The 27981-nt window shown below is 40.1% G+C and overlaps 2 protein-coding genes across 3 annotated transcripts; both read left to right on the forward strand.

Annotated features, from left to right (window-relative positions):
• The first annotated feature begins 98 nt into the window (after positions 1–98).
• On the forward strand, positions 99–27981 carry LOC123772450 (facilitated trehalose transporter Tret1-2 homolog). Of its 2 annotated transcripts, none has more exons than XM_045765628.2 (7): positions 99–295; positions 4483–4679; positions 8177–8315; positions 9124–15117; positions 15757–15953; positions 20852–20990; positions 22515–27981. In XM_045765628.2, exons 2-4 carry the CDS (start codon positions 4500–4502, stop codon positions 10350–10352), a joined length of 1548 nt encoding a protein of 515 aa, XP_045621584.2. In that variant the 5' UTR covers positions 99–295; positions 4483–4499; the 3' UTR covers positions 10353–15117; positions 15757–15953; positions 20852–20990; positions 22515–27981. The 2 variants fall into 2 exon arrangements, with proteins under 2 accessions (XP_045621584.2, XP_045621585.2); XM_045765629.2 differs by lacking the exon at positions 99–295 and adding an exon at positions 1857–1996.
• Positions 22523–22948, forward strand: LOC138365710 (uncharacterized). The gene has a single exon (XM_069326205.1). It carries the CDS (start codon positions 22523–22525, stop codon positions 22946–22948), a length of 426 nt encoding a protein of 141 aa, XP_069182306.1.

Below are 27981 nucleotides of genomic sequence, written 5' to 3' on the forward strand. Positions count from 1 at the left end.
TAATGAGCTAGACATTGCTTGCCCATAGTCACAGATAGGTAAGTACTGGATGGGTGAGTAAGCACCCAGTGTGACATTTGTGTTGGCACAGTTTACTGTGACCCGCCATCTTGCCTAATCCGCTCAGTCTGCTTCCAACCTTCGGCTGAGTCGGTCACGTGGACAGTTGCCCTCCGCCAGTGGTCGCTACAACGCCCTCAACCTGTACTGGAGAACATTAAACTGCAAACAATATATCTCCCCTTCACAACAACGTTACAGTCTGGCACCTGTTCATCTCTACATTAATTCAGAGGTAAGTATTTAAGTTATTTACACTGAAATCTCACTAATACCCATCGTCTTCTTGGCGTACAGCTCATCTTTCGACAAATTTCGTAGTAATCTGGTTCACACTTCTGCTTCCAGTACTGGTGGTGTCTATTCTATTTCCTGTTCGCCTTGTCCTCTCCAAAACTCTGGTGAAGCTGGCCGTTCAGTAAATAAGACTTGAGGAACACAAAAGAAGTGTTAAGTCTACAGACACAAACAAAGCTCTCCTGTCATGTTAGAGACTAATTATCTTATGGATTGGTCTTCTAAATAATCTTTCCTGCCTCTTCTCTCCACAGGCGCCGTCTTGTTAAATCTGCTCCGATACACATGACCAACATGAACCTTAGTCCTGGCTTTATTGCAAATGACTCTTCCCTTTCACAGTATATACTTAAATGCTCTAACCTTCTTAACAAACATAATCAGAGTTTGCCCTTTTTTATTATTCTTACCCGTTTTATTTATTCTTACTTTTCATCTTATTCTTACCTTCTTATTGGTACTTTTCATCCTATTCCTACATTCATCATATTCTCACCTCTCATCTTATTCTTACCTTCATCTTTCTCCTACTGGCTCCACACCTTTCACCTCGCTCTTACCTTATTTATTTATTTATCTGTCCCTTCTCTCCTATCGCACGACTTGATGTTACCTGGAATTTACATGAGGGCCACTAACACTACTGACCTCTACGAGAACAGGAAGCCGGTGGCTTGTCAAATGTCCTCCCATTTGCCCTGATGATTTTTTCCAGATAGATTTTAAAGTTGAGCAGAGTTTTGACATTTACGGCTTCAGAGGGTAGGCGGTTCCATTGGTTTATATAACCCTGTGGGTGAAAAAGCATCTTCTGTTTTCAATCCTACATTGAGGCTTGTTGAGCTTGAAACTGTTGATCCTTGTTTGTGTTACATCTGCAATTTTGAAGAAGTTTTGGATTGGATTTTGGGCTTTATTTATGAAGACGGGCAAGACCATCAGAGGTCAGCCCGTCATAAACAAAATCCAAAATCCATTCCATACAGCCGCCAAACACCCGTGTTTATGCAACCCGTCCTCGGACCAAGTCCATTCCATTCAGCGGTCAACCTCCAAAAATGCATTCATCACTTTTAACATGCTGTTAATTCAAAACAGAACTTTTCTCAAATATAAATTAATATTATTATATATTAGCATATTGTGCATATTTAGGCACTGGTTAGGTGTTTAGGTTCTGTTGGCGATTATTTGTATTTGTAGTACGCGGGTGAAGCATTTATAGCGTTGTGATTCGAACAAAATTCGTCAGTGAAACACTTGTTCCGGATATGTTCGAACGTCAGCAGTTGTGAGTCGTGTGTAAACCGCTTTTCATTCATAAACAGGGGGTTTGGCGGGTGCATGGAATCACTTTTGTATCTTTGTTTGGAGGACGGGCTGGTTCTGGAGGCCGGGCTGGTAAATGCTCATTACAGCTCAATGAACGCTTCGAAACATGGAACAAAATGCTTCGGAATTTGCTAACCTTATTTCCACCTCATTTGCAGTCAGGTAGCTGGCCAGGCTAGGCGTCTGGGTTAGACGTTCTGTCTATAGCCAATTATACGCCGTTTCCATCAAAGTTTTAAGCTAATGTCCATTTTATATATGCAGTATCAGCATTTATTTCTTTAAAGCGTGTAACACTCTATTGAAGGTAAGTGCAGCTGACATTTAACTTGCTACGCCAAATCTCGACAGTCATGGTCCATCCAGTCCTCTTTTTTTTCTAATACATTACATGTTTTACGTAATGAACAAATCCGCTAAAAATGCGATTTATTAGTAAAAAGTATAGCCCTGTAATATTGATATGATACAAGGTTAGGTGGGATGCTTGGGTACGTACGTTTTTAGTTACGCAAAAGTGTTGCCTTTTTTACTGACTGGTTCAACTCGTCCTGTCAACAAGTCGTTTTTTTATTATTAATCAAGCCTGAGGCGGTTAGTTGATTGTGTACCCCATAATTATCCTGATAGACATATTGTACACTCTCACGACTTCATAATGGACGGACCGAAACGTCGTTTCTTCATTTTTTGTAAGGTTTGGACATCATGCCTGGCTCGTGATGTGAGGTTTGGACATCATGCCTAGCTCGTGATGTGAGGTTTGGACATCATGCCTGGCTCGTGATGTGAGGTTTGGACATCATGCCTGGCTCGTGATGTGAGGTTTGGACATCATGCCTAGCTCGTGACTGAAATTCTTGCTTTGTATAAATAGAATATTTAACTACTTCTCAAAGTTTTAATCGTCTGAATAGTAAAATCCAAGTTTTTCTCGATTAATAAACTTTAATGCGTATTTTGTTTGTAAAAATTTAAAGGTTATAGTGCGAGATATTTACTATGCCAATTGCTAATTTCTAGTTAAAATTAGGCGCTAAACGAGGCATTCCCTGGCTTACTAGGTGGCCAAGGATGCCTCGGTCAACTTTGCTACTTTAACTATAATCATACTCCACCTAAGTAAAACAGAAACGAGCAAACCTTAGTGGGCCAGCCAGAGACTTGGGGCCCGCGCAGGAATTTCTCTGCTAGAAAGAGAAAAACAACAATTAGCGACGGGTGTAGTCTGGCCTGCGTCGCACGTCGTGTTTGACCAGGAACTCATGATTGATCACGTCCAAATAACTATCATTAAATACCTCCCAAATCTGTAGTTATGGTCTTTAATGATGGTGATATTTTAATGTTTCTTAAATTGTTTAAATTTTAACTATTGATCGTTGTAAATACGGTGTTTGGATGAAATTGTCCACACCTCTGGTACTAGGTATCTTTGACAAGCCGCCGGCTTCCTTTCGAGGCTGGCGGCTTGTGTTATTGGCCGTCAGGTAAATACTTTTTTTTTTTCAAGGTGGGAACCTTGAGGTGATTGAGGCGCCCTCCTACTCCATGAACCAGCAGACAATGTTGGTGGCTCTGTTGTTGTTGTATTAGACTCGGCTACTCGGAACAAATGCACCACGAAGCACGGGCTTCTTGGTACTTTTGTTCTGGAGTTTGTACCAGGCAAGTGCCTGGTACAAACAGTTTACACAGGGTTACAGCAGTTTACACAAGGGTTCTATTAACACAAGACTAGAGATTTTTGTATAATTAAAGGACAATTTTTACCATTGTTAAATCTTAATCTGAATTATTGTTTAATAGGCTTTTCAAAGGGCATATGGAAATAATGAAACCAGATTTGGATAAAGAAAAATCAGTAACTAACCTTTGCTAAACAGTTGTTTTAGGAAGACGAGGTTTTATTTAGGGACGAGGATGCAATATATTCAAGGAATTTTTGAGTGGGTAAACCTTGGGTGGAAGGGAAGAGTATGGGTGTCTTAGGCTGTAGGAACTTCAAAGTGCAAGCTCAGAGTTTTGGGAATATTATTTTAAAAAGACATGCAGATGAACTTACGCCAAGGTTTACTGGGAATTATGAAGACTCTAAGGAGAGTGTTGAATTGCCAACAAGGGACACTAAAGTTGATAATGAAAGAATTACCCCCAAGAGGTGACAGTGTCAAAAGTTCAGCAGGGCGGGGTGGGAGGAGATAACGCTAACACCATGGAATCAGAAGTCGGTAAATCAGAGTAAATCATCCCAAAATTAACAGGTCTTGATCCCCGGGTTAGGATATCTGGCAGGGGTCATAAAACTGCCTGGTAAAAAGTAAAGATGTTTTCTCATTCTGCCCTTCACTTAACACACAGCATCACCTCACTCCACCTCGAGTACCGACTACCGCAACAGTGGCAAGAGAAGTTTCAGTACGAAAATGCAGAAAACTCCGTTCACATGAAATTTTAAAAATACAAAAATCATTTTCATTTTGTAATTTTTTTTAGTGTGGTAGAAAGAAAATGTTTTTTTTTTTTTGTAGAAAAATATAATACTCGTTAATGTGGCTGAATAAGATTATGGCAAAAAACTGCAAAACCTCTATGGGCACTCCTAAGAATAATTATCAGTTATAATTATTCCCTCCTTCCCGCTAAGATATGGCGGGAGGGAAGAGGTGATAGGGAGGGTGAATCATGCAAACTCATAATACAGTAAACAAGATTGTGACTGGAGGGCCAAGTGACGCCTCTCATTCACCCTACGAAGATTACAGTTAATAATAATACTTTTATTCTATACAGTACTCAGGAAATTCGCCATGAGGAAGCAGGTGGCTGAAGATGCAAGTCCGTCAGAAACTGCGCTTCACAGGGAGTGTGAGCTTTGTGGGGAAGACCCGGCGGGAGAATACGGCAGCAGTTGTCACCATCCGGAGGACTCTGGCTCCTCCACGTCGCCTGAGCCCAGTGACGGCTCCCGAGCTGCTCTGCTGCCACAGGTATGTGAGCCTATCTTGATTTTGGCTGGATAGTAGAGCGACGGTCTCGCTTCATGCAGGTCGGCTCTCAATCCCTAACCGTCCGAGCGGTTTGGTACCATTTCTTCCTCCCGTCCCATCCCAAATCCTTATCCTGACCCCCTTCTACTAAATAGTACTAAATAGTCGTAATAGCTTGGCGCTTTCTCCTGATCCTAGCCTTCCCTTGCTACTTGCTATAATCTTAGTTATCGCGAGGTAAGATAAATATAAAGGGAGAGCGTGAAGGCAGCGTTACTATAAAACATTAAAACTTGGAACGGGAATGAGGACAAGGAGCTAGAGATTGACGAACGGTTCTCAACTATAGGGGATCGAACACAGTCCTGTAAGATGCGATGTATGTCTTTGCTTAATCGACCAGTCCACGCCAGATGGGCATAGTAATAGATTAGTGGCGTTACATTTTGATAACGTTGTAATAACGCCATTGTAATTACCCGGAATTCACCTCTGTACTACAATGGAAATACTTAGTAGAATATTAACACTTGGTCTGTCATACGAGGACCTAAATAATCACTCAAGCTGGACTGAGTTCTGGGTAGGCAACTTAAGTTATCAGGGATGGGGATGGGGGGTGACGCCAATCCGTTACGTCTATATAACACTTGGAAGGGTACCATTAATACACACGGGAATGACACTTTGAGAATGACTTCATTTAACACATGAAAAAGATAAATCCTAACTGTGTTCCAATTGACAATTAAATGGCAAGATGATGTACCCAGCATCTTGTCATTTGTCAACTGGAACACAGGATTAGGCACAGGGAGTTACGGCACAGGGTGGCTAACCATAGCCCGTGCCTCTTGCCCCACTCCTGTGCCAGGTAAGTTACGGGCTCACCATAGCCCGTGCTACTTATAACTTGTTTAGAGTAGCTGAATCAATAACAACAATAAATAAGGCACGGAGTTTCACGGGACCACTGGGAGGACAATAAACCCAGTACTTGAAGAGTGTCATATCTGTGGAACAGATCTGCAGAAAGTCTACTTATAATTACTTACTGGAATGTAAAGCAACTTAAGCCCTGCGCATCAAACTCAACATTCATCCAACAAGAGCAGCTGCATTAAATGCAAAATCCAGAGGCTACAATGGCTAAAAAAAAGCAGTTGAAGAATGGACGGCACTAGACAACACTTTGCATCAGTATCCCCCACCAAGATAACATTACTAAAATAAAAGATTAAATCAGTGCAAAAAGAAGGAAACTCTATCTTAATTTAAAACATTCACCCAGATGTCACAGTAACAAGGTTATCGTGAAAAACGGAATTCAATTACGGGTTCGCCATAACCCGTGCTACCTGGACATTTTGTTCACAATAGCTGAGTCTTAAACAACAACAACAACAACACTCATCCACGTGACTTTGAGACGTTGTTGTTCCCGGGTCTACACCCCCCCCCCTTACAAACACACGCACAAGCTCGCTCTCTCTCTCTCGCTCTCTCTCTCTCGCTCTCTCTCTCTCGCTCTCTCTCTCGCTCTCTCTCTCTCTCTCTCGCTCTCTCTCTCTCGCTCTCTCTCTCGCTCTCTCGCTCTCTCTCTCTCGCTCTCTCTCTCTCGCTCTCTCTCTCGCTCTCTAGCTCGCTCTCTAGCTCGCTCTCTCATCCTTTCCTGTCGTGTGTTTTAAATTCAGCCACTCAGAACAAAAAGTTTCAATAAACGGGCTTTGGTTTATGTATTTTGTGACGGAAAAAAATAATGTTGGTGCACTCTCTTTAGGGTAGATGGAATGCCAGCCACATAAAACAAACAGCAAAAAAAAAAAAAGTAAAAAAAAAATTAAGACTGCTATTTGTCTTCACTGTGAGGTAAGTGTAGGATAAGACAAAGAAAAACATGTAAAAATACTTAATAAAAATGACGTTAAACAAAGTACAAAACAAAATGATATCCAGGCTTGGCTCCAATACAACGTGTGCAAAACAATCAATATGAACAATCAAATTTACGTTACGTTAATGTGCACATAAAATGTGGAGCTAGAGTACTATGAGCTAGACTGCATAAACCTGTTACCACACAGAGATATGCCAACAGATCTTTGCAGTAGAGCACTCAGGAGTAATCTGAATCGTGGTGATTGATGAGCTGTGCTCCTTTTGAGTGATTTTAACTGTCGACATACCCTCTGGGGAACTCTGACGAACATCCAGGGCCGTCTTCTTGAACCATTTGTCCTCTCTTCTTCTGTCTCTTCTGAATTCTAGTGAGCCAACTCATGTTTACTCCTGCACTTGCACACTTTCCTGTCTATCTTTCTCTCTGCTCGTCTTCTCTTTATTTGGACTTCACCTGGTAGGTTCTTGATGACCTACATAAGTGACCATTTACCCATCCTTGTCTTCACCCTCCCCTCTCCTTCCCTAGGTGGCAGTTTGCTAAGGCTGACTGGAACCTCTTCACCTTATGCACTACTCTTTCCGACCTCTCTGATCTGCCTCTCCCCAAAGCCTTCCTCCTCTTTCATTACAGATTTGATGCTGCTCTCTGCTCTATCCCGAGCTCTACCTCCCAGAAGTGCATTTCCTGGTGGAATGCAGGCAGTGCTTGGGCTATCCACTGTAAGTGGGCAGCCTGGAAAAACACTGTTGCTGATGGAAAGCCCATTGTTTTGTATTGTTTCAGAAGGAGAGTGCAGTGAAGTAGGGCCATCTGTACGATTATCCATATGGCTAAGTGTGAGGGTTGGAGATCTTTCGTTTCCACCACTATGTCTGACACTCCGCTACCCCCGTTTTGGAAGAAAATCTGCAATACCACCATAACCGGCGGTGGGAAACGGCTCTGGCGAGTTTACATATTGGCCATACTCGTTTAACTCACGGGCACTTAATGTAGCGCCGCCCAGCTCCTTATTGTCCAAACTGCATTGTCCCTCTTATGGTCGTACATATCCTTGGTGAATATCCTGATTTCCAGGATGTGCGTGTCTTGCTTCCCAACTTTCATCCCTACCCCATTCATCTATAAATTCATCAATATTTGTATCACCTCTTGCATGTATGTACTTTACCTGAATAAACATTTGAATTTTGAATTTTTTTGAACTGTCCCTAGCGGTCACCTGTCCCTCGATAGAATCCTTGGTGAATCTGATACCCTTGATATTGTTGACCAGACCACACACTAGAAATTGAAGGGACGACGACAATCGACTTGAGAATGGTCCAGGACGGACCGAAACGTCGTCGTCCCTTCAATTTCTAGTGTGTGATCTGGTCAACATACTTCAGCCACGTTATTGTGACTCATCGCCTGCCCTTGATATTGTTCGTCTTATGTGTTTTTGTTCTCGTATTGGCATCCTTAGTGATATTTAGCGCCTTTTAAATATCCCGTACGTTTGAGTGCTATATAGCCTCCCCGGCTTTGTGCCTTTTTGTGACAATTACTTGCTTGCATCGTCTCAGCATTGCAGCTTCTAGTTGATTGGCAGGTTATGGCGACGGTCGTTGCAGCTCTCGCCCAAGTGGACATGGGTGCTATGATTGGTTTTGCGGGAGTGACTCTACCACAACTTATGGACAAAACTTCAGGCGACCTCGTACTGGACACCTCACAGTCAGCCCTCTTTGGTAGGTTTCTTCAGAGTAGTCATGCCTTTAGTCAGCTTCTCTGATCGCTTTCAGCAGTTCCGCTTCCTGTAATATCTACCCCATGCACCAGACAAACATCAACCGACACTCGCCTTATTAATATTCTACCCAAATAGGGCTCCATCCATTCCCCAGCCATCAACAACTCCAAAACTCTACCATTTACATTAAATCTCTAAAAATACTAAAAATTCACTCCAGACATTTTCTTGTGCTATTTGCATGTACAAAACCACACCAGACCCTACAATGGCCGCAGCAACGGTGACGACCTCCATCTTGGCAGCCTCCCTCTTTCCAATCAACCTTGAAGCTCTAACGACCAGGGCCGAGGAACTATGCTGACGTCGCTCATCCTTGTCACTTAAGTTATTCCTTTGTCGTCTTCCTGACAGCTTGTGCAGGCACCCCTAACACACTGCTCTCTTGACCTGGCATGTTCACTCTGACCCCCATACTTTTCCAGTTGAACATTCTTCCACTGCTCCCCCTTTCTTTGTGAGTAAATAGTATATGGTCTGTTCCATTTATCTCTCGCACATATTCTGCTTTCCATTTCAGAGGTTGAGCTTGGTTGTTAAAACTTATTATACTGCCTTTGTCCTCCATCTTGGTTTTTGTAATAATTATTATAATAATTTTAATTTTATTATGCCTTCCTTCACCTATATTTATAACCCATATATTCAGGAGCTTGGGTTTATAAGTTAGTCTTCTAAATATTACAATTTAACATAGCAATTGCAAAATGCAAATTTAAGGAAACTTTTTATTCCATTGATTTCAGGTAGCATGATGTTCTTGGGCGCCATGTTGGGGTCCTCCATTGTTGGTTTGCCTATGGTGCGTTTGGGCCAGCGAGTGACGCTCCTGTTGGCTCTACCCTTATCACTGACCAACTGGCTCGTCTTGGCCACCGCACCCACGGCCTGGCTCATCTTGGCCTCCCGCTTCACTCAGGGCATCGTCTTCAGCTTCCTGGCAAATGCTGCCTCGACTTACGTAGCAGAGCTTGCCCACAGCACACTGCGAGGGAGCCTGTCCTCTATTCTAGACCTTTCTCGTCAGATTGGCATTCTTCTGGTATATGCTATAGGAAGCTCAAGTCTAAATTGGCGAAAAGTGGCAATGACGTGTGGAGTTTTAAACACTGTTATTCCATTTATTGGACTGTTGAAATTACCAAGCTCACCACGGTGGTTAGCCACGCGAGGATATAATGACAGAGCTCTCAAATCCTTAGTCTTCTTCCGGGGCTCAAGCTACGATGTTCACAGCGAGATGAAGGGCATTACAGAGCATCTCGGTACAACGTCATCTGATAGAAGAACTATATTAGATCAGCTTCGAGAACTTCGAAAGCCATCGATACTTAGATATATTATCATCATGTCATTTGTTTTGTATTTTTATCACTTCAGTGGCGCAATGGTTATTCCTACATATATCGTAGTTATTGTTAACATTGCAAATGTTAATATAAGCTCGTATTTGTGTGCCGTTGTTATAGGTATTGTTCGAGTTATTGGGACGTTGTTCTTTATTTGCGTCATAGATAAGATTGATCGCAAGCCTTTATTCGCAATTTCTTCTGTTCTGTGCAGCTTGTGTTTGATTGGAGTAGGCATTTTCTTCTTTGACCAGGTTCACGGCCAACACCTCAAAGACCACACCTGGTTACCAATCACTTGCCTCGCAGTCTATTCGTTTTTCTCTGTATCTCCAATTGTTAACGTTCTTCGAAGTGAACTTTTTCCGAGTTCTGTTCGTTCGGTCGTTGTTCCTCTTTTATACACAATATTCTTTATTGGGGCATTTACCACTGTAGAGGCGTATCCTTACCTCGTGGAAGCGTTGGGGATCTATGGGGCATTTTGGATCTCTTCTGGTTTCATCATTCTTCTGGTTGTTATTGTTGTCACTACTATTCCCGAGACTCGAGGCAAAACTCTGGAGGAAATAACAGAGTTACAGAGTCTGAGGAGAAGTGCGTCCGAACACTTCGCAGGTGTTTGATGGGAGAGAAACCGAGGGATATAAGATTGACCACAGCTGGCATAAGATAGATACTCTCTCTATAGCTATAGGATTTATTCCCTCTATGGCTGTTGCTTAGAGACATAGTTTTGTTGGAGATAGGAAGCATGTTTGTATGTGTATATAATATATATACTTTAGGCTTGTATTTAGGTCCCCCAGGTAAAACTTCTGACCTTCCGCAGAATGTAACGCCACATTTGCCTAACTTTTCAGTACCTTTTTAGTTCTGGGTGAACTCCTGAGGCATTAGGTGGAAACAAACTTACCCAACCATTTCTGTACTCCTCGGGAATCAAACCTTCGGGCATTGTCCCATACTTCTTGGGGAGCGGATAGGCGCACTCTCCTTGCTTTACATTCCTCTCTCGTCCTGTCTAAGCTCGATTATGGTTGCCCTGCTTACTCGTCTGCTTCTCCTCCTACTCTTCGCCGTCTTGATGCTTTGCACCATACTGGGTTGCGCCTCAGTTCTTGTGCCTTTCGTTCGACTCCCGTCCTTAGCTTGTATATTGACACTGGCTTCCTGTCTCTCCAGGACCGCCGTGATCGCTACTGTCTTCGCTCTCTTGCGCGGTCCTTACAACATCCTTCCTCTCGCCTCTGTCGGCCCCTCGCAGTCGCCTGTCCCTCAATGGAATTCTTGGTGACTCGGATACTTTTGATATCGTTCGCCTTATGCCTTTTTGTTCTCGTATTGACATCCTTGGTGATATTTAGCGCCCTCTGATTATTCCGCACATTTGATGGTGCTACATAGCCTTCCCGGTTTGGTGCCTTCTTTTGATAATTACTTACTTACTTCTCACGTTCACTCATCTTATTGTAGTCTCCATGTCTCTTATCTCATCTTAAACAGGTTTCTTTGTCTAACTTTTTGAGCTTAACCATGTATTCAAATATAATGCAGTGGTCGCTTGCTCCTAGAGGAGGCATATTCTAATTACATCGTTTTTGGAAAACGCCCGGTCTGGTGTTGGTGTCTTGCCTTACTAGCTGTGTAATATGCTGCTTTTGGAAGTTTGTCCATGTCTACCGGTCTTGCTCTCCATGTCTAATCACCCTCGTGAGGAGGTACTTTGTCTAGTCTGCACATTTGATGGTGCTACATAGCCTTCCCGGTTTGGTGCCTTCTTTTGATAATTATTTACTTACTTTTGATAATTACTTACTTACTACTTTTGATAATTACTTACTTATTTAATACAATTATTAATTTAATTAGACTTTATAATATATATTTATTTCTTATGTTTATTTTGATAGCAAACTGTATGATGTTAGTGTTAGTGTATGATTTAATTTCCCACATAGTTTCCTTCACAAGCTGGGGGTGTTTATTAAATATATAGTCTATCAATCGAAATTATCGATTGGTAGACATTTACTACAATGTTAATACTAAATGGATTAGTGAATATATGAAACAAATAAAGCTTATCTGTATTGTTGATTTTGGTCTGGACAACCAGATATGAACACGTATGATCAGACTGACTCCTTGTGGGTGATGTTTGTATAATCACATGTTATACGTCGTACCAGGTAGTTACTGCTAATTCTTCTTCCCCTTCAATTTCGCCTGTCAAAAGGCACCCACAATAATAATCGTAACCTTATATATGACAGTTATATCGGGCGAAATTATTGTAATTAGATAAGATAAGATTTAATTAATATTTACCATTTTGGGGTGGCTCGCCATGCGTTCTCGCCGGTCTACCCTAATATATCTACCTATATTACTGGCCAGGAATGACTAGATTTAACGGGTTATCAGATATAGAACACTTCCCTTAATGTTAACAAAGATCGTGCTGATGATGGGAGCTGTTTACATCCGACAACAGAGTCTAGAGAGGAAATTGCGGAGCTTCAAGCGAGCTCCTAGACCTTTGTTTACGTTAAAATTAATGGCGTTTGCTCCTCTCCCACTCATGCATCGGCTGCGTTTTATTAAGAAGTGGAAAGAGGGTTTATATTTAATTTATTTTAGTGCTAATAATAAAATTCATTTAAAGGAAATGTTCTTATGTTTACAGTCGAGAGACTGATGTTTTATGAAGAATTCCCAATGTTATTAGCTGGTGAACTTAATGGCGACATGGCAATGATACCCTGTTTTCTTCCGTGGAAAATTCTACTACAATCTCGTTTTCTTTCAATGAATTTGTTAGTAAATGGTGTCTTTTTCTGACACTATGCGTGCTAGTAAGAAATGTATATGTTTATCTCTTAGAATGTTCGGTAATATGTTTATTGCTTGTGATGTGTGTATATATATGTATGGACACGTTGTACTGAACGGGGTGAGAATAGCTAGAGCTACCTCGTCCCTTTGTGTGTAATTGACCTCAATAAACTAATTTCAATTAAATTTCATGCGTGTTAGTGACTTTACAAAAATGTAAAAACATCAATATGTATTCTCGTAAACCCAATGAACCTTCTTGTAAATAAATAAATAAATAACTATATTTAGGTGTAGTGAACATCTGTGTGTGTTCCAGAGTCTAGTGATATACTTTGAGTTATGTTATTTCTGTAATCCATGTGTAGGTCGATATATTTTTGCAGTGTTGGTAGTTGTGTTGCTGAACCAGTGTAATTGTGGTCGATCTAGAACCCATTGATAATGTGGCGACTAATACTGAATTTTGTAACTAGCTCATAAAGATTGTAACTTAGCTATATGAATTGTGGGGTTCAGTCACTGAGCCCATTATGTGCCTCTGTAACCCTTTCCACTACCGCCCACAAAATGGGTATGGGGTGCATAATAAATGAAACCAAACCAAACAAAAATAACAATCATGATATAAGATGATAGCAGTGATTATAATGGTGAAATTGAATGGCTTAGGCATATATATTGGGAGGTGGGTAGCACAAGATACAGTGCGAATTTAAGGCACTGGGTAGGAAACTATGAGGACGAAATTAGGTACTTTATTTTTTAATAAGGTGTAAGTTCGACAGCTCTTCAATTCGTTAGGGAGTGAGTTTTGTAGCGAGTAAATAATATACTCGCTCTAATCTCTCATTAACACTAATGATGAACTCAAAAATTTTCCCTAATTAGAGTTAACATTCCTTCCAACCTATTGGAGGACTGTAAGGTGTAGGCCAATCATGTAAGCAATCGAGAAGCGGGTAACCACCTTTACGGGCTATTCATGCCCATGCCACCTTTTGGGTGGTTTAATCTTTATCAATCAGTCAATCGAGTAACCACCAGTATAATTTCCACAGTGATTCAGTTAACTACAGTACCAACGCTTCGGAGTTACCACACCTCTTCAACCTCAAGAATGTTGAAATTTAAATTGAAATAAGTTTGAGGTAAAATACACACACAGGGATGAGGTAGCTCAAGCAATTCTCACCCCGTTCAGTACATCGTGTTAATACATACATATAAACACATCACAAACAATAAACATATTGCCAAACATTCTGAGAGATAAACATCTACATTTCCTACAAGAATGTAGCACTCTGAGTGTACAGTGTACATAGAACTGTTCCTTAGAACTGAATGTATACCCTTAGTTAATACCCTTTAATGGTATAGTGTTTACGCAGATTTAGTTTGACTCTGAGGATATCTCATTGAAACTCATTGAAACTTAAGATACTGAAGAATTTGGAGGATGTTGTTCGTTCGCTCTTGTCCCATCTCTTGTAAAGATATTCCTTATACCGACTTTTACCCCAGTTATTCATTCCTCCATCCTTACCCGTTGGCAGGACTGTTGGTCTTCTGTTACTGGTAACAAACTGCGTACTCTTAAGAGTAGTGTGTCGGCCTTCCTCCTACCACCGTAACCGGCGCATCATTTATAATTTTGGGATGAATTCTCTAACCTTGTAACTCTGTGAGCAGGAACTGCGGCATGATCTCGCACACTACATCACCGAATGCCCAGTTATCAGGCCATTCAGACCCATTGACATGAGGTACCTGGAGCTTTGCAATTACTTTATTCACTCGTGTTCTTGAAGATATCCTCATATTGCACTCAAAATCTGCCAGTGCAGGCTACTGAACATATGGCCTCGTATGACTAACCATCGTGCGAAATGGGGACTTTTAGTATCACTACTACCTTATTCACTCTTGTGTTCATGATGATATCCTCATTATGTACCCAGAGTTCGACAGTGCAGACTACTCATCTGCCAGAAACGATATGCGTGCTAGTGGCTTTACAAGAATTTAAAATCATCAATGATATGTACGCTCATAATCCCAATGTTTCTTCTTGTATAAATAAATAAGTAAATAAATAAATAACATACCTTTGTATGACCAACCATTCTGTGTGATAAGGATTTTTAGCATCACGTAGCTAGTTTTTTTGAGACTGTACTCCCCTTCATACAGTTTAGGGCAGCTGCACAAATGCAGATGTTCCTAAATGTGTTAATAATAATAATAATAATAATAATAATAATAATAATAATAATAATAATATTATTATTATTATTAATAATAATAATAATAATAATAATAATAATAAAACCTCTTGGCACTGTCCACTTGTGACCCGCCATCTCTTCAGGATCCACTCAGTCCGTTGCCAACCTGCGGCTGAGGCGGACACGTGGACAGTTGCCCTCCGCCAGTGGTCGCTGCACCGCCTTCAACCTGTGCTGGCGAACATTAAACTGCAAACAAAAGAAGTCTGCTTCACAAACACGTTACAGTCTGATACCCGTTCACCTCCACACTAATTTAGAGGTAAGTATTTCACGGATTTACTCAATTTTTTACACTAGGTTACTGCTCATTGTATATATATTTACACTAGGTTAGTCATTGTGTACACTAAGTTGATGGGCAATGTATATATTTATACTAAGTTACTGTCCAATGTATCATAACCGTTGTTGGGGACAGGAAGCTTGTACTTTTGCCTATCGAATTTACTCGATTCGGTTCCGAGGACAGTTTATTCTCATTCTGTACATTGTTTTATTGTTTGGATGTGGTGGAAAGAAAATGTTTTTCGGGTGGAAAAAATCAGGTCCACATTGATGTGGTTGAACCACATTATGGCACAAATTTGCGAAAATATGTTGACACTCCTAGGAATAGTAGTTAGACACACAGGGTGAAGATATTTAAATGAATTTACCTGAGGGCCACTAATCCCAATAACACTAGTGGCCTCTACGAGGGCAGGAAGCCGGCGGCTTGTCGAAGGTTCCCCCCATTTTCTTTGATGATCTTTTCCAGTTGGACTTTAAAATCTAACAGAGTTTTATGCATTTACGGCTTCAGCGGGTAGGGAAATTCACTGACTGTGGAGGGCCAAGTGACGCCTCTCATTCACCCTATGAAGATTACAGTTAATAATAATACTTTTATTCTATACAGTACTCAGGAAATTCGCCATGAGAAAGCAGGTGGCTGAAGATGCAAGTCCGTCAGAAACTGCGCTTCACAGGGAGTGTGAGCTTTGTGGGGAAGACCCGGAGGGAGAATACGGCAACAGTTGTCACCATCCGGAGGACTCTGCCTCCTCCACGTCGCCTGAGCCCAGTGACGGCTCCCGAGCTGCTCTGCTGCCACAGGTATGTGAGTCTATCTTGACTTGGGCCACCACTGTTAAAAACTGATTTGCATATAATGCATATATTGTCGTATATTATTAAATCAATGTAATTATAAAATGAAATCAATAAACTCCAACTAGTCTCTCCGAGACGTTACAGTTCGGCTCTTGACACAATAAATTTACAAAGGAAAAGGTTACTGAAGCCCAATTGTAATTCAAATTCATATTGTTATTCAACAGAATGTGTGTTCAAAGAACGTATGAGTAATGTACAATTGTGGGAACAGGAGTTACACAATAATAATAATAATAATATTATTATTATTATTATTATTATTATTATTATTATTATTATTATTATTATTATTATTATTATTATTATTTACAAGAAGGTACAATTGGTTTGAGATTACATAAGATTGGTATTTTTACATTCTTGCAAAGCCACTAACACGCATAGCGTTTCTTAATGTAACATATCAGATAAGATGAAAAGGTACGTTGTAGTAAAAATGTATATCAACATATAACTACAATATAAATTGACAGAGGTGATTACACTTGTGAAGATATATATCTTAAGTATTAATATTAGGGAAGTGTATAGCACAAGATACAGTTTGAGTTTGAAGCACAAGCCACTATTATTATTATAATTAATAAAGTCACTTATGCAAACCGTTTCAATCAAAACTTAAAATAATTTAGAGATAAATTATTTAAAGGTGTGAAGGGGGTTAACACTTAATACTAAAAGAGAAGTAAGCTAACAAAATTCAGAAAGTTCAAGAAAAATAACAAATGTATAAATGAAAAGGTGATAATGATGACAGGCAATTACATTATGAAGTCCTTAGTTCTAGCAACAGGACAGTAGTTATTTACATTAATAACAATGGAAAAACAGGTGTAATTTAGAAAAGCAGTTGGAACATAACAAAACATAGAGTAATATAGTATAATTTAAGTTTAATGGGGCAGTTTAGTTCATATCTATATTTAAATATAAATAATTTACGCTAATACATATTCCTCATTTTCTCAATATCAGGAGTACCAATATCAAACCCATTAGGCTTTCTTTCAGGCACTAAAATAGAGTTGCGCCATGAAAACGTCTCCTTGCTACAAAGAATGAGTAGGGACCAAGACTGAACAAATTTTCACAAACTTACATAATCTCATAACCTCTTTATAGGAAACCCGACCCGACCAAAATAGGAAATTTTCAACCGGGATCAAATTTTATTTTAATATGTGTTTATAATTTATACTTGTAAACTTTTAGTCGGGATTGTAGAGCTTGGTGCATGAGCTGGCCAGACTTGGGTGTTGTCGCTGAGTGACGCAACACCAGACGTGCCTTACACTTGATGCTCATGCTTGTGTTGTGTTGATGTCAGCTGGATGTTGATGTTCTATGCATTAGCACCCAAAACCTACTTCATAGTGACGTCACACACCTCATGCATACTGCACTAGAGTTAGTTAAGTTCATTTATTATGCGCCCCTTATCCACCTTGTGGGCGGTAGTGGAAAGGGTTACAGAGGCACATAATGGGCTCAGGGACTGAACCCCACAATTCATTTAGCTAAACAAGTTACAATCTTGATGAGCTAGTTACAAAATTCAGTATAAGTCGTCACATCATCAATGGGTTCGAGATCGACCACAAGTACAGTTTCTAAATTAAGCAACTGACATATGTGGAGAGCTAGTGTCACAGTTGATATGTTTGTCCTGCACATCGCCCCCCATCCAGTGGGAAGCGGGGGATAGGTTACAGTCACTTAGTTACTACCTACAGTTTGCAAACTAGGGATATTTGGCTAAAATTTCTGGTAGCAGATAATTTTGAATGAAATATTTACACATTGCTGGAACATTTGGTTATTGAATTGTCTCTTAATTCACGTATCTTTTCGCACTCTATCCCATAGTGACGGAGGGTGTGCAAATAATTTTGTTGAAACAAGTTTACATTTGGTCAGGTCTACATCAGCAGATAATGAGAATTCCCATAGATACTTGTAACCGAGTCTAAGCCGAGCAGTAGTAACATTTAGAAGTCTGCTGATTTTATTGGATTAACCATAGATGTGTGGCTCCTCTTGCATGATAGCATGATGATAGATGGAACTATTGGTGTCGATTTCACTTTGCCTCATATCTACAAGATTTTGTTGAAGTTCTTGGTGTACTGCTGCTCTCAGATTGCTCATTGACAATCCAAAGTTACATTCAACGTCTCCTTTAAAGACAAAGAATCTGCAATAGAGTATATATATAAAACTAAATATTATCTATTGCCACCTCTTGGGTGACTTAATCTTCACCAATTAATCATCTATGGTTCTCAGTTAGGATAGGTTGCACGCGTTATGTTTACTGTTAGGTGAACAGGTGCATCTGGTGTAAGATCGCCCCTAGTCCAACTACTGACCTTCCCCAGAATGCAAACCACAACAGTTGTCTAACTCCCAGATGCCCATTTACTGCTAGGTGAGCAGAATCATCAGGTGAAAATAAAATTGCCCAGGAATTTCTGTCCCGTCAGGGGATCGATCCCTAAATCTTCGAGTGGAGAAGGTAGACCACTGTACCACAGAACTCATAAATTCAAATTAAGGGTTGAAGGGTTCGAACCTAAGCCACCAGGGTGGCAGCCTCGTACTGTGCCCATTCTACCTACCGTATGTGTTGTGTATCGTCTGCCCTCAGGTTCTGTTACCGAATTCTTAAACCACACGCTCACTGGGGGAGCTGATGAGAAATAGCAGCTTCTTTGAGACGCAAATTGTCTCCAATCTCCAGAGTTGTCACTTGATGAGATAATGGAGTTGGGACTTGAGGAGGGTACAAAACGGGACGAAACCTCCACTCTGATCTGATTAAGACGTTTTGTGCCCTCTGTAACCCTCCTTACTCTCGCGTGTGTGGGTCGAGTTATTTATAACAGACATGATTCCGAAGGACTAGTTGGTCGGTCGTGACTGTCATTTCAGCGACCTCTATATTTTCCAGAGATAGTACATATAGCGATTGTGTATATGTACAAAATGTGAAATATTACAACCAAAACAAGTCCATGTACCGTACTTTTTAACTCACTGAGGACCCCGTGTCGTACTGAACACGTCCTACAGCGAGCTGAGGCTGCTCGTCAACCGTGTGCCACTTGCCAGATTCCAATTTTATTGCATTCCGAGAAATTAAATATATTATTCACCCTTTCAGTACTATAATTATATTCCTAATAATACTGTTTTTAATTTATTGTGGGGCCTCCTTTTCAGGGGCTATGGTCCATTGTAAGTTCGGCACTGGAAAAATAACTGGTATTTTGCCTAGGGCCTCCTCTTTACTTGAGGCCCTAAGCATGTGCGTAATTTGCTTCGTGGTTAATTCAGGGTTGCTGGTCCCCAGTGAGAGCGGGTAACACATATACTATGCTTAACCTGCATAACTTAGCTCCTGAACTTACGGCCACTAAAGCCTTCTCTGCCCTTTAAAACGCTCCTTGAGGTTCTTATTCGAGCCTACTTAATTCTTTCTTAAGAATTAAGAATTAGCCATATCCAAATTAGTAACAAAGTAGATGGTAAAATCCTTGTTATTCTCAATGATGTATTTCTGAATTTCCAGGGCCACATTTAAAATATAGCTGAAAATCATAATGACGTAATATAGCAATGAAAATAATTTTGAGGCAATGGAGCGACTTGAACTCGCGACCTGGTGAAATATAGCTGAAAAGGTTTCTAAAACTGTTGGAATTCTTTATAAAATCAGATATTATGTACCTCGTGCTGCCCTGGTAACACTTAGTTACTCACATTTATCCTTATCTCAATTATAATATCTGTGCTTGGGGTACGACTACAGAAAATCATCTACGACCTGTAATTACGCAACACAAATCCGTTATTAAACAATAACAAACTCAAGCCCCAGACAGCCCTCGGCCCCCACTACTTAAATCTTTGAATATATTAGATATTAAGTCACTGTATATCCTTTCAAGTGTATTCTATATATATAAAACTGAACTATAATGCTAATCCTGACCTTAAACGCTTCCTAGAGGGTTGTAACAAAACCATGGGAACCACACTAGAAGGGAAGGGTAACTATCAAGGGAAAGCGCCAAGCCATTACGATTATATATCACTTGGAAGAAATCAGGATAAGGATTTGGGATGGGACGGGAGGAAGGAATGGTGCCCAACCACTTGGACGGTCGGGGATTGAACGCCGATCTGCATGAAACGAGACCGTCGCTCTACCGTCCAGCCCAAGTGGTTGGTAACCACACTAGAAACAAATGTCTGTTTGATATTCTAAGAGTGCGACTTAACCAGAGTAGAAATGCTCTGTAAATCAAGGATCACAAACTGTGGCCCAAATTACTATCTGCTGTTCTGTTGCAATTTCTGCTGTTCCATTCAATGTGTAATTATTGTCATTATTTTTTCTACGTCAGTTTAATTCATGCTTTTGATAGTTAATTTTAATTCTTAGTTTTTAAGTGTTTTTTTCCACATTATGCCCAAAACGCTGTGCGTATTAGTAACTTTAGACATAGTATCGGAGGCCAACATGAGATGGAGACCACATGAAATGGACTTCGAGTAGTATCTTGGTTATTTGGTTATCTTTGTTGGAATCGATTAGAAAGGTAGTGTGTGTTATCGTGTGTAGCCGGGAATGGGTCTTCAAATGAACAACGAGATACTGAACACCCGTTTAATAACTGAGAACTTTAGTCATAAGAGTTTTGTTAATTTATTTTGAGTCATTACCAGCGCTGCTAGAGGTGTGTGAATAGTGCAGGTATGAACTCTTGCTCTATGTGAGCACTAACCAGTCACCTTGCATTTGCTCAGCATTGCAGCTTCTAGTTGATTGGCAGGTAATGGCGACGGTCATTGCAGCTCTCGTCCACGTGGACATTGGGGCTATGATTGGCTTCCCTGCAGTGTCTCTACCACAACTCATGGACCAAACTTCCGGCGACCTCGTACTGAGCACCTCACAGTCAGCCCTCTTTGGTAGGTTCCTTCCAAGTTAATCATGCCTTTAGTCGGCTGTTCTGATCGCTTTCAGCAGTTCTGCTTCCTTTCATTTCTACCCCCATGCACCAGACAAACATCAACTGACACCAATCTCATTAATATTCTACGCAAATAGGGCTCCCTCCATTCCCTAGGCCTCTTTCCAGCAATCAATAACTACTCCAAAACTACCACAGACAATCTCACACCTTCCTTCCCTAAGACCTCGAACTCCAACAACTACAGAATCACAAAGGGATATAAAATAAATAATGCAAGTCTCGTATCTAATGCACAGATGAGGATGGAATTTCCACTAGAGTGAAATTTAGGAAAAACTTGAAAAGTCAATCCTGGCGTTGGACAATAAGATTATCAAAGAAGTATGTCAGCACATAACTAAGAAAGTCTCTAAAACGGTTGGTATACTCTCTAAAATCAGATATTATGTACCTAACTCTGCTCTCCTCTCACTATACTACGCACTAATCTAACCCTATCTTACTTATGGCATCTATGCATGGGGTTCAACCACTGCAAACCACCGTTTCCAGAAATGTGAGCAGCTTAGTAAGGCAGGATCTATTTGTAACAAACCCATGTTTCATTGTTTATAAAGATTGTTCTCTGTGAGATGTTGTATGATTCCTTCCCTTAGGATTCTCTCCATGAGCTTGCAGATGTGTGAAGTCAAGCTGATCGGACGATAGTTGTCTGCCGAGCTCTTTCTGCCTTTTTTGAAAATAGGGGTAACATTTACATATTTCCATTCTAGGGGAACTATCCCTTGGTCCAGGGATTTTCTGAAAAGGAGTTTCAGTGGCATGCATAGTGCATTTGCCAGTTCCTTTTAAGACTTTGGATCGAAATCCATCCACACCTGAGGCTTTTGAGTCTTTTAGTTTGTCAATGCTCTTCCTGATTGTGTCGCGTGTAATGGGTATATCCCTTAATTCATTCTCTTCACCTCCTTCAAATATTAGTGTGGGTGATGGGTTGTCGTTCAATCTTTCTAGTGTGAACACTGATGTAAAGTATTCATTCAGAGTGTTTGCTGCCCTTTTATCATCCAATATAACTTGGTTAGGTTCATCTTTTAGGGGTCCTGCAGAGTTCTTTGTTTTGGTTTTACTTCGTATATGCATAGAATGATTTTGGATCATTTTTTATGTTTTGAGCACGTTTTCTTTCATAGTTTATTTTGGCTAATCTGATTTCCTGGGTAGCTGAATTTAATACCCTTTTATATGTCTCATAATCCATGATGTTCATCGTGGATTTATACCGTCTCCAGAGGTTTCGTTTAGTTATTATCGCTCTTTTTACTACTTGTGTCATCCATCTTGTTCCCTTAAGTAATTAGAGGTGTAGATAATTTTGAGTAGTAGAATCCCCTGGCACAATAACCCATCTACTCACAGGCAGACCGGCTTTATCAGTTAGTGTTTTAAATATTATAATTAAAAAAAATTGAATTGCAATACGTATATTTAAGGAAACTTTTTATTCCGTTGATTTCAGGAAGCATGATGTTCTTGGGCGCCATGTTGGGGTCCTCCATTGTTGGTTTGCCTATGGTGCGTTTGGGCCAGCGAGTGACGCTCCTGTTGGCTCTACCCTTATCACTGACCAACTGGTTCGTCTTAGCCACCGCACCCACGGCCTGGCTCATCTTGGCCTCCCGCTTCACTCAGGGCATCGTCTTCAGCTTCCTGGCAAATGCTTCCATAACCTACGTAGCAGAGCTTGCCCACAGCACACTGCGAGGGAGCCTGTCCTCCATTCTAGACCTTTCTCGTCAGATTGGCATTCTTCTGGTATATGCTATAGGAAGCTCAAGTCTAAATTGGCGAAAAGTGGCAATGACGTGTGGAGTTTTAAACACTGTTATTCCATTTATTGGACTGTTGAAATTACCAAGCTCACCACGGTGGTTAGCCACTGCGAGGATATAATGACAGAGCTCTCAAATCCTTAGTCTTCTTCCGGGGCTCAAGCTACGATGTTCACAGCGAGATGAATGTGCATTACAGAGCAGCTCGGTACAACGTCATCTGATAGAAGAACTATATTAGATCAGCTTCGAGAGCTTCGAAAGCCATCGATACTTAGATATATTATCATCATGTCATTTGTTTTGTATTTTTATCACTTCAGTGGCACAATGGTTATTCCTACATACATCGTGGTTATTGTAAACATTGCAAATGTTAATATAAGCTCGTATTTGTGTGCCGTTGTTACAGGTATTGTTCGAGTCATAGGAACGTCGGTCTTTATTTGCGTCATAGATAAGATTGACCGCAAGCCTTTATTCGCAATTTCTTTTGTTCTGTGCAGCTTGTGTTTGATTGGAGTGGGCGTTTTCTTCTTTGATCAGGTTCACGGCCAACACCTCAAAGACCACACCTGGTTACCAATCACTTGCCTCGCAGTCTATTCATTTTTCTCTGTATCTCCAATTGTCACCGTTCTTCAAAGTGAACTTTTTCCGAGTTCTGTTCGTTCTGTCGTTGTTCCACTTTTATTTATAATATTCTTCATTGGGGCATTTACCTACTGTAGAGGCGTATCCTTACCTCGTGGAAGCGTTGGGGATCTATGGGGCGTTTTGGATCTCTTCTGGTTGCATCATTCTTCTGGTTGTTATTGTTGTCACTACTATTCCCGAGACTCGAGGCAAAACTCTGGAGGAAATAACAGAGTTTCAGACTCTGAGAAGTGCGTCCGGACACAGGTGTTTGAAGGGCTAGGATTATGTGAATCCACTACATAAAATTCATGGACAATTTCTTTTGTATTATAGCATACTTTTGCTGACACCTTACCTTTACCTTAACCGGTAAATTATTGTAGGCACATGATTTCTCACAGGGTTTTATACTTAATTGCTAAGAATCTGCCCAATCTGAAGACAATGTTAACACTGCAGCACCAGTGTCCAATTCCTAGGGAACTAGTTTACAATTAATTACAAAATTCACCACTTCTGAGTTCACAGAACATACCTTTTCTTTCATCGAATATAGTATGCTTTAAGTTTCCTCACCTGCAGCTTCTTCCAACGTTTTACTTTCCTCCACTGACTTGACCACTGTACCTTTACCTCTTCTTCCTGCATTCCCAGGTCGTATCCTCTCCAAGGCCTTGCTATTTGTTTGTTTATTTATTTATATATTTTTATACAAGAAGGTACATTGGGTTTGTGAGGATACATCGCATAGTATTCACAATCTTGTAAAGCCACTAGTACGCGATGCGTTTCGGGCAGGTCCTTAATCTAATAGATAATTTTAAGTAGGTAAATTCTAGCAGAATTAATAAAATGTTAACAGATACATTGCAAGAAAAAAATGAGATGAGAGAGATTAGTAGGTATATTAAAGCACATTGGTAGCTCTGATTGATTGCATTGACAGCTTGATTGGTAATTTAAACAAAGATTAACAGGCACCATACAGCAAATTGATAGCACATATAAGAAGACAGCAATGATCACAATGATAAAGTTGTTTGGATTAGGTACATAAAGATTGGGAGATTGGGTAGCACTAGATACAGTGCAATTTTAACGCAACAAGGTAGGAAACTATGAAGATGAAATTAGGTACTTTTTAGTTTTGTTTTTGAATGAGGGAAAAGTTTGACAACTTTTCAATTCATTAGGGAGTGAGTTCCACAGACTAGGTCCCTTTATTTGCATAGAGTGTTTACACAGATTAAGTTTGACTGTGGATATCAAAGATATATTTATTTGGTGTGGTGATAATGGGTCCTATTACATCTGTCCAGGGAGAGTTTCAGAGCAGGATTTGCATTTAAGAACAGGGTTTTGTAAATGTAGTTGACACAAGAGAATGTGTGGAGTGAGTTTATGTTTAGCATGTTTAGGGAGTTAAACAAGGGGGCTGAGTGTTGTCTGAACGCAGAATTTGTTATTATTCTGATAGCAGATTTTTGCTGGGTGATGATGGACTTGAGGTGGTTTGCAGTGGTTGAACCCCATGCACAGATACCATAATTAAGATAGGGATAGATTAGTGCATAATATAGTTAGATGAGAGCAGAGTTAGGTATATAATATCTGATTTTGGAGAGTATACCAACTGTTTTAGAGACTTTCTTAGTTATATGTTGTATGTGGGTGCTGAAGTTGAGTCTTTTGTCTAGGAATGGGCCAAGAAACTTTCCATCATTTTTATTACTAATGTTAACATTGTCTATTTGAAGCTGAATTGCATTCATTGATTTGCTTCCAAATAAGATGTAGTAGGTCTTTTCTATGTTAAGTGTTAGTTTGTTGGTTGACATCCATAAATGGACTTTTTTTAGTTCATTATTAACAACATTATTTAGTGTGTGTTTCAAGTATTCTCTCTGCACTTTCCTCAAGTGCACTTTCTTGTCACAAAAGTTGTGTATGTAGTCCTTAAACTTGCAGTTGCCACTACTGAGATTGTACCCACAATGTTTACATCTCGTCTGGCCCTGTACGACCATAATTTCTTAGGTAGTAGATTTCTTACCTCCAAAAACCCTTTCTAAGTTAAAAATCTTCTCTAAAACTGTCCATGAGGCCATCGATTGGCCATTCAAGATTGTTCATGCTGAGATGGCGAAAGATTCCCTTCCTTAGGATTCTCTCCATGAGTTTGTAGATGTGATGTCAAGCTGATGGGACGGTAGTTTTCTGCTGAGTTCTTTCTGCTTTTTTTTTTTAAATAGGGATGACAATTTCATATTTCCAATCTAAGGGGACTATCCCTTGGTTCGGAGATTTTCGGAAAAGCAGTTTCAGTGGTAGGCATAGTTACTCTGCTTGTTCCTTTATGACTATTGAATTTCATCCACATCTGGGGCTTACTACTTAATTTCTTCAAACAGGAAAAGATGAAGCATCATACACTTTACAAACCACTCAATGAAACTCAATGAAAGTTGCACAGCAGGTAGGGTGCAGGAGCAAAAAAAAAAATCTAACCACACACTTGGAATAATCAAGCGTACTTTTGACTTTAAGGAAAAGAAGGTAGTGATACAATTGTATAAATCTCTGGTGCGCCCCCATTTGGATTACTGTATCCAAGCATGGAGACCACATCGTCAGAAGGTCATAGCTGCTCTGGAGAATGTGCAACACGGGGCAACAAAATTTATTCCAAAGCTAAGGCAACTCACGTATCAGGAACGGTTGAGAGCCACAGGACTAACAACACTGCAAAACAGGCATGACAGAGCAGATTTATTTACTTATTTATTTATTTATTTATTTATTTATGTACAAGAAGGTACATTGAGTTTATGAGAGTACATAGCATTGATGTTTTTACATTCTTGTAAAGCTGCTATACACGCATAGCGTTTCGGGCAGGTCCTTAATCTAACAGATAATTTTAAGTAGGTAACTTTAGCAATTTTGAGAAATGTTAACAGGAACATTGTAAGAAAATTTGACGGAGATTAGTAGGTACATTATAGTAAAATTTGAGGATTATCAACAGGTACATTGTAGCATAATTCGAGGATTATTTCTGGGTATAATGTAGTAAAATATGCGTTCAATATAACAACCATGATATAAGATGATAGCATTGATTACAGTGGTAAGGTATATATATTGGGGAGGAGGGGTGGGGGGTAACACAAGATACAGTGTGAGTTTAGGGCACTACGTAGGAAAACTATGAGGATGAATTTAGGTACTTTTTGGTTTTATTTTTAAATACAGCGTAAGTTGGACTGCTTTTCAATTCGTTAGGGAGTAAGTTCTGTAGCGAGTAAACAGCGAGTTCTGTATTCGCTCCATTCTCTCATTAGTACTAATGATGAACTCAAATCTTTTCCCCTAATTACAGTTAGCATTCCTTCCATCCTTCCAACCTATTGGAGGACGGTGAGATGCAGTCCAATCATATAAGAAATCGAGAAATGAGTAACCGGACAGATGTAATAGGACCCATTATCACCACACCAGAAATAAATATCTCTTTGATATCCCCAGGGTCAAACTTAATCTGTGTAAACTCTATGCAAATTAAGGGACCTAGTCTATGGAACTCACTCCCTAGTGAATTGAAAAACTGTAAAACTTTTGCCTTATTTAAAAGCAAAACCAAAAAGTACCTAACTTCATCTTCTTAGTTTCCTACACTGAGCTTTAAATTTGCTCTGTACCTAGTGTTACCCAATCTCCTAATTTTTATGTAATATCAAACAACCTTATCATTGTGTTCATTGCTGTCTTTTATGTGCTAGCCATATGCTGTATTGTGACTACCAATTTTTGTCAACTACCATTCAAGCTGTCATTGCAATCAATCTTATATTGTTTCTGCTGTATTGGGCCTACCAATTTGTTGTCAACTACCATTCAAGCTGTCATTGCAATCAATCTTAGCTACCTATGTGCTTTAATATACTGTATCTACAATTATCTCTCATCTTCTTTTTTTTTTCATTTCATGTAATCTGTTATCATTTTTTTGTCTATAAATTTTGCAAGTATTTACCTCCTTAAAATTTTCTTAGATTAAGGACCTGCCCGAAACGCTGCGCGTGCTAGTGGCTTTACAAGACTGTAATTACCATATTTGTATCCTCACATTCCTTAAATTATGTACATTCTTGTATATGCATAAATAAATAAATAACCACCTTTACGGGGTATTCATGCCCGTGCCACCTTTTGAGTGGCTTGTACAGTTCCAACCTACCCCAAGACGCTACAGCTTCGACACAGCAGACAGTAGACTACGACCGTGTCGAGCTACCACCCTCTCATTCCCCATCGAGCTTCCATGCTCTCGGCCTCATCAAGTTTAGACACGCTATTCCACATCGAGCCGCCACACTCTCCCGCATAGAGCTCCACAACTCCGGCCACACTCACCTCGCTACTCTGCTCCAAGTTTCGTCTCTACGTCAGTGACACTGCCAACAACCGACTGCTGTAACCGAGACTACTAAATAAATATCATAACCCACTAAA

This window comes from Procambarus clarkii, chromosome 17 (assembly GCF_040958095.1).
Source record: "Procambarus clarkii isolate CNS0578487 chromosome 17, FALCON_Pclarkii_2.0, whole genome shotgun sequence".
Taxonomy (NCBI): Eukaryota; Metazoa; Arthropoda; class Malacostraca; order Decapoda; family Cambaridae; genus Procambarus; species Procambarus clarkii.

Bases quoted from the DNA above. Each gene is read 5' to 3' on its own strand.
- LOC123772450 (XM_045765628.2), top strand. From the start codon at position 4,500: ATGAGGAAGCAGGTGGCTGAAGATGCAAGTCCGTCAGAAACTGCGCTT. The intron at 4,680-8,176 runs GTATGTGAGCCT...GTTGATTGGCAG, and splicing joins GAGCTGCTCTGCTGCCACAG to GTTATGGCGACGGTCGTTGC. The intron at 8,316-9,123 runs GTAGGTTTCTTC...CATTGATTTCAG, and splicing joins CTCACAGTCAGCCCTCTTTG to GTAGCATGATGTTCTTGGGC.
- LOC138365710 (XM_069326205.1), top strand. From the start codon at position 22,523: ATGTTCTTGGGCGCCATGTTGGGGTCCTCCATTGTTGGTTTGCCTATG.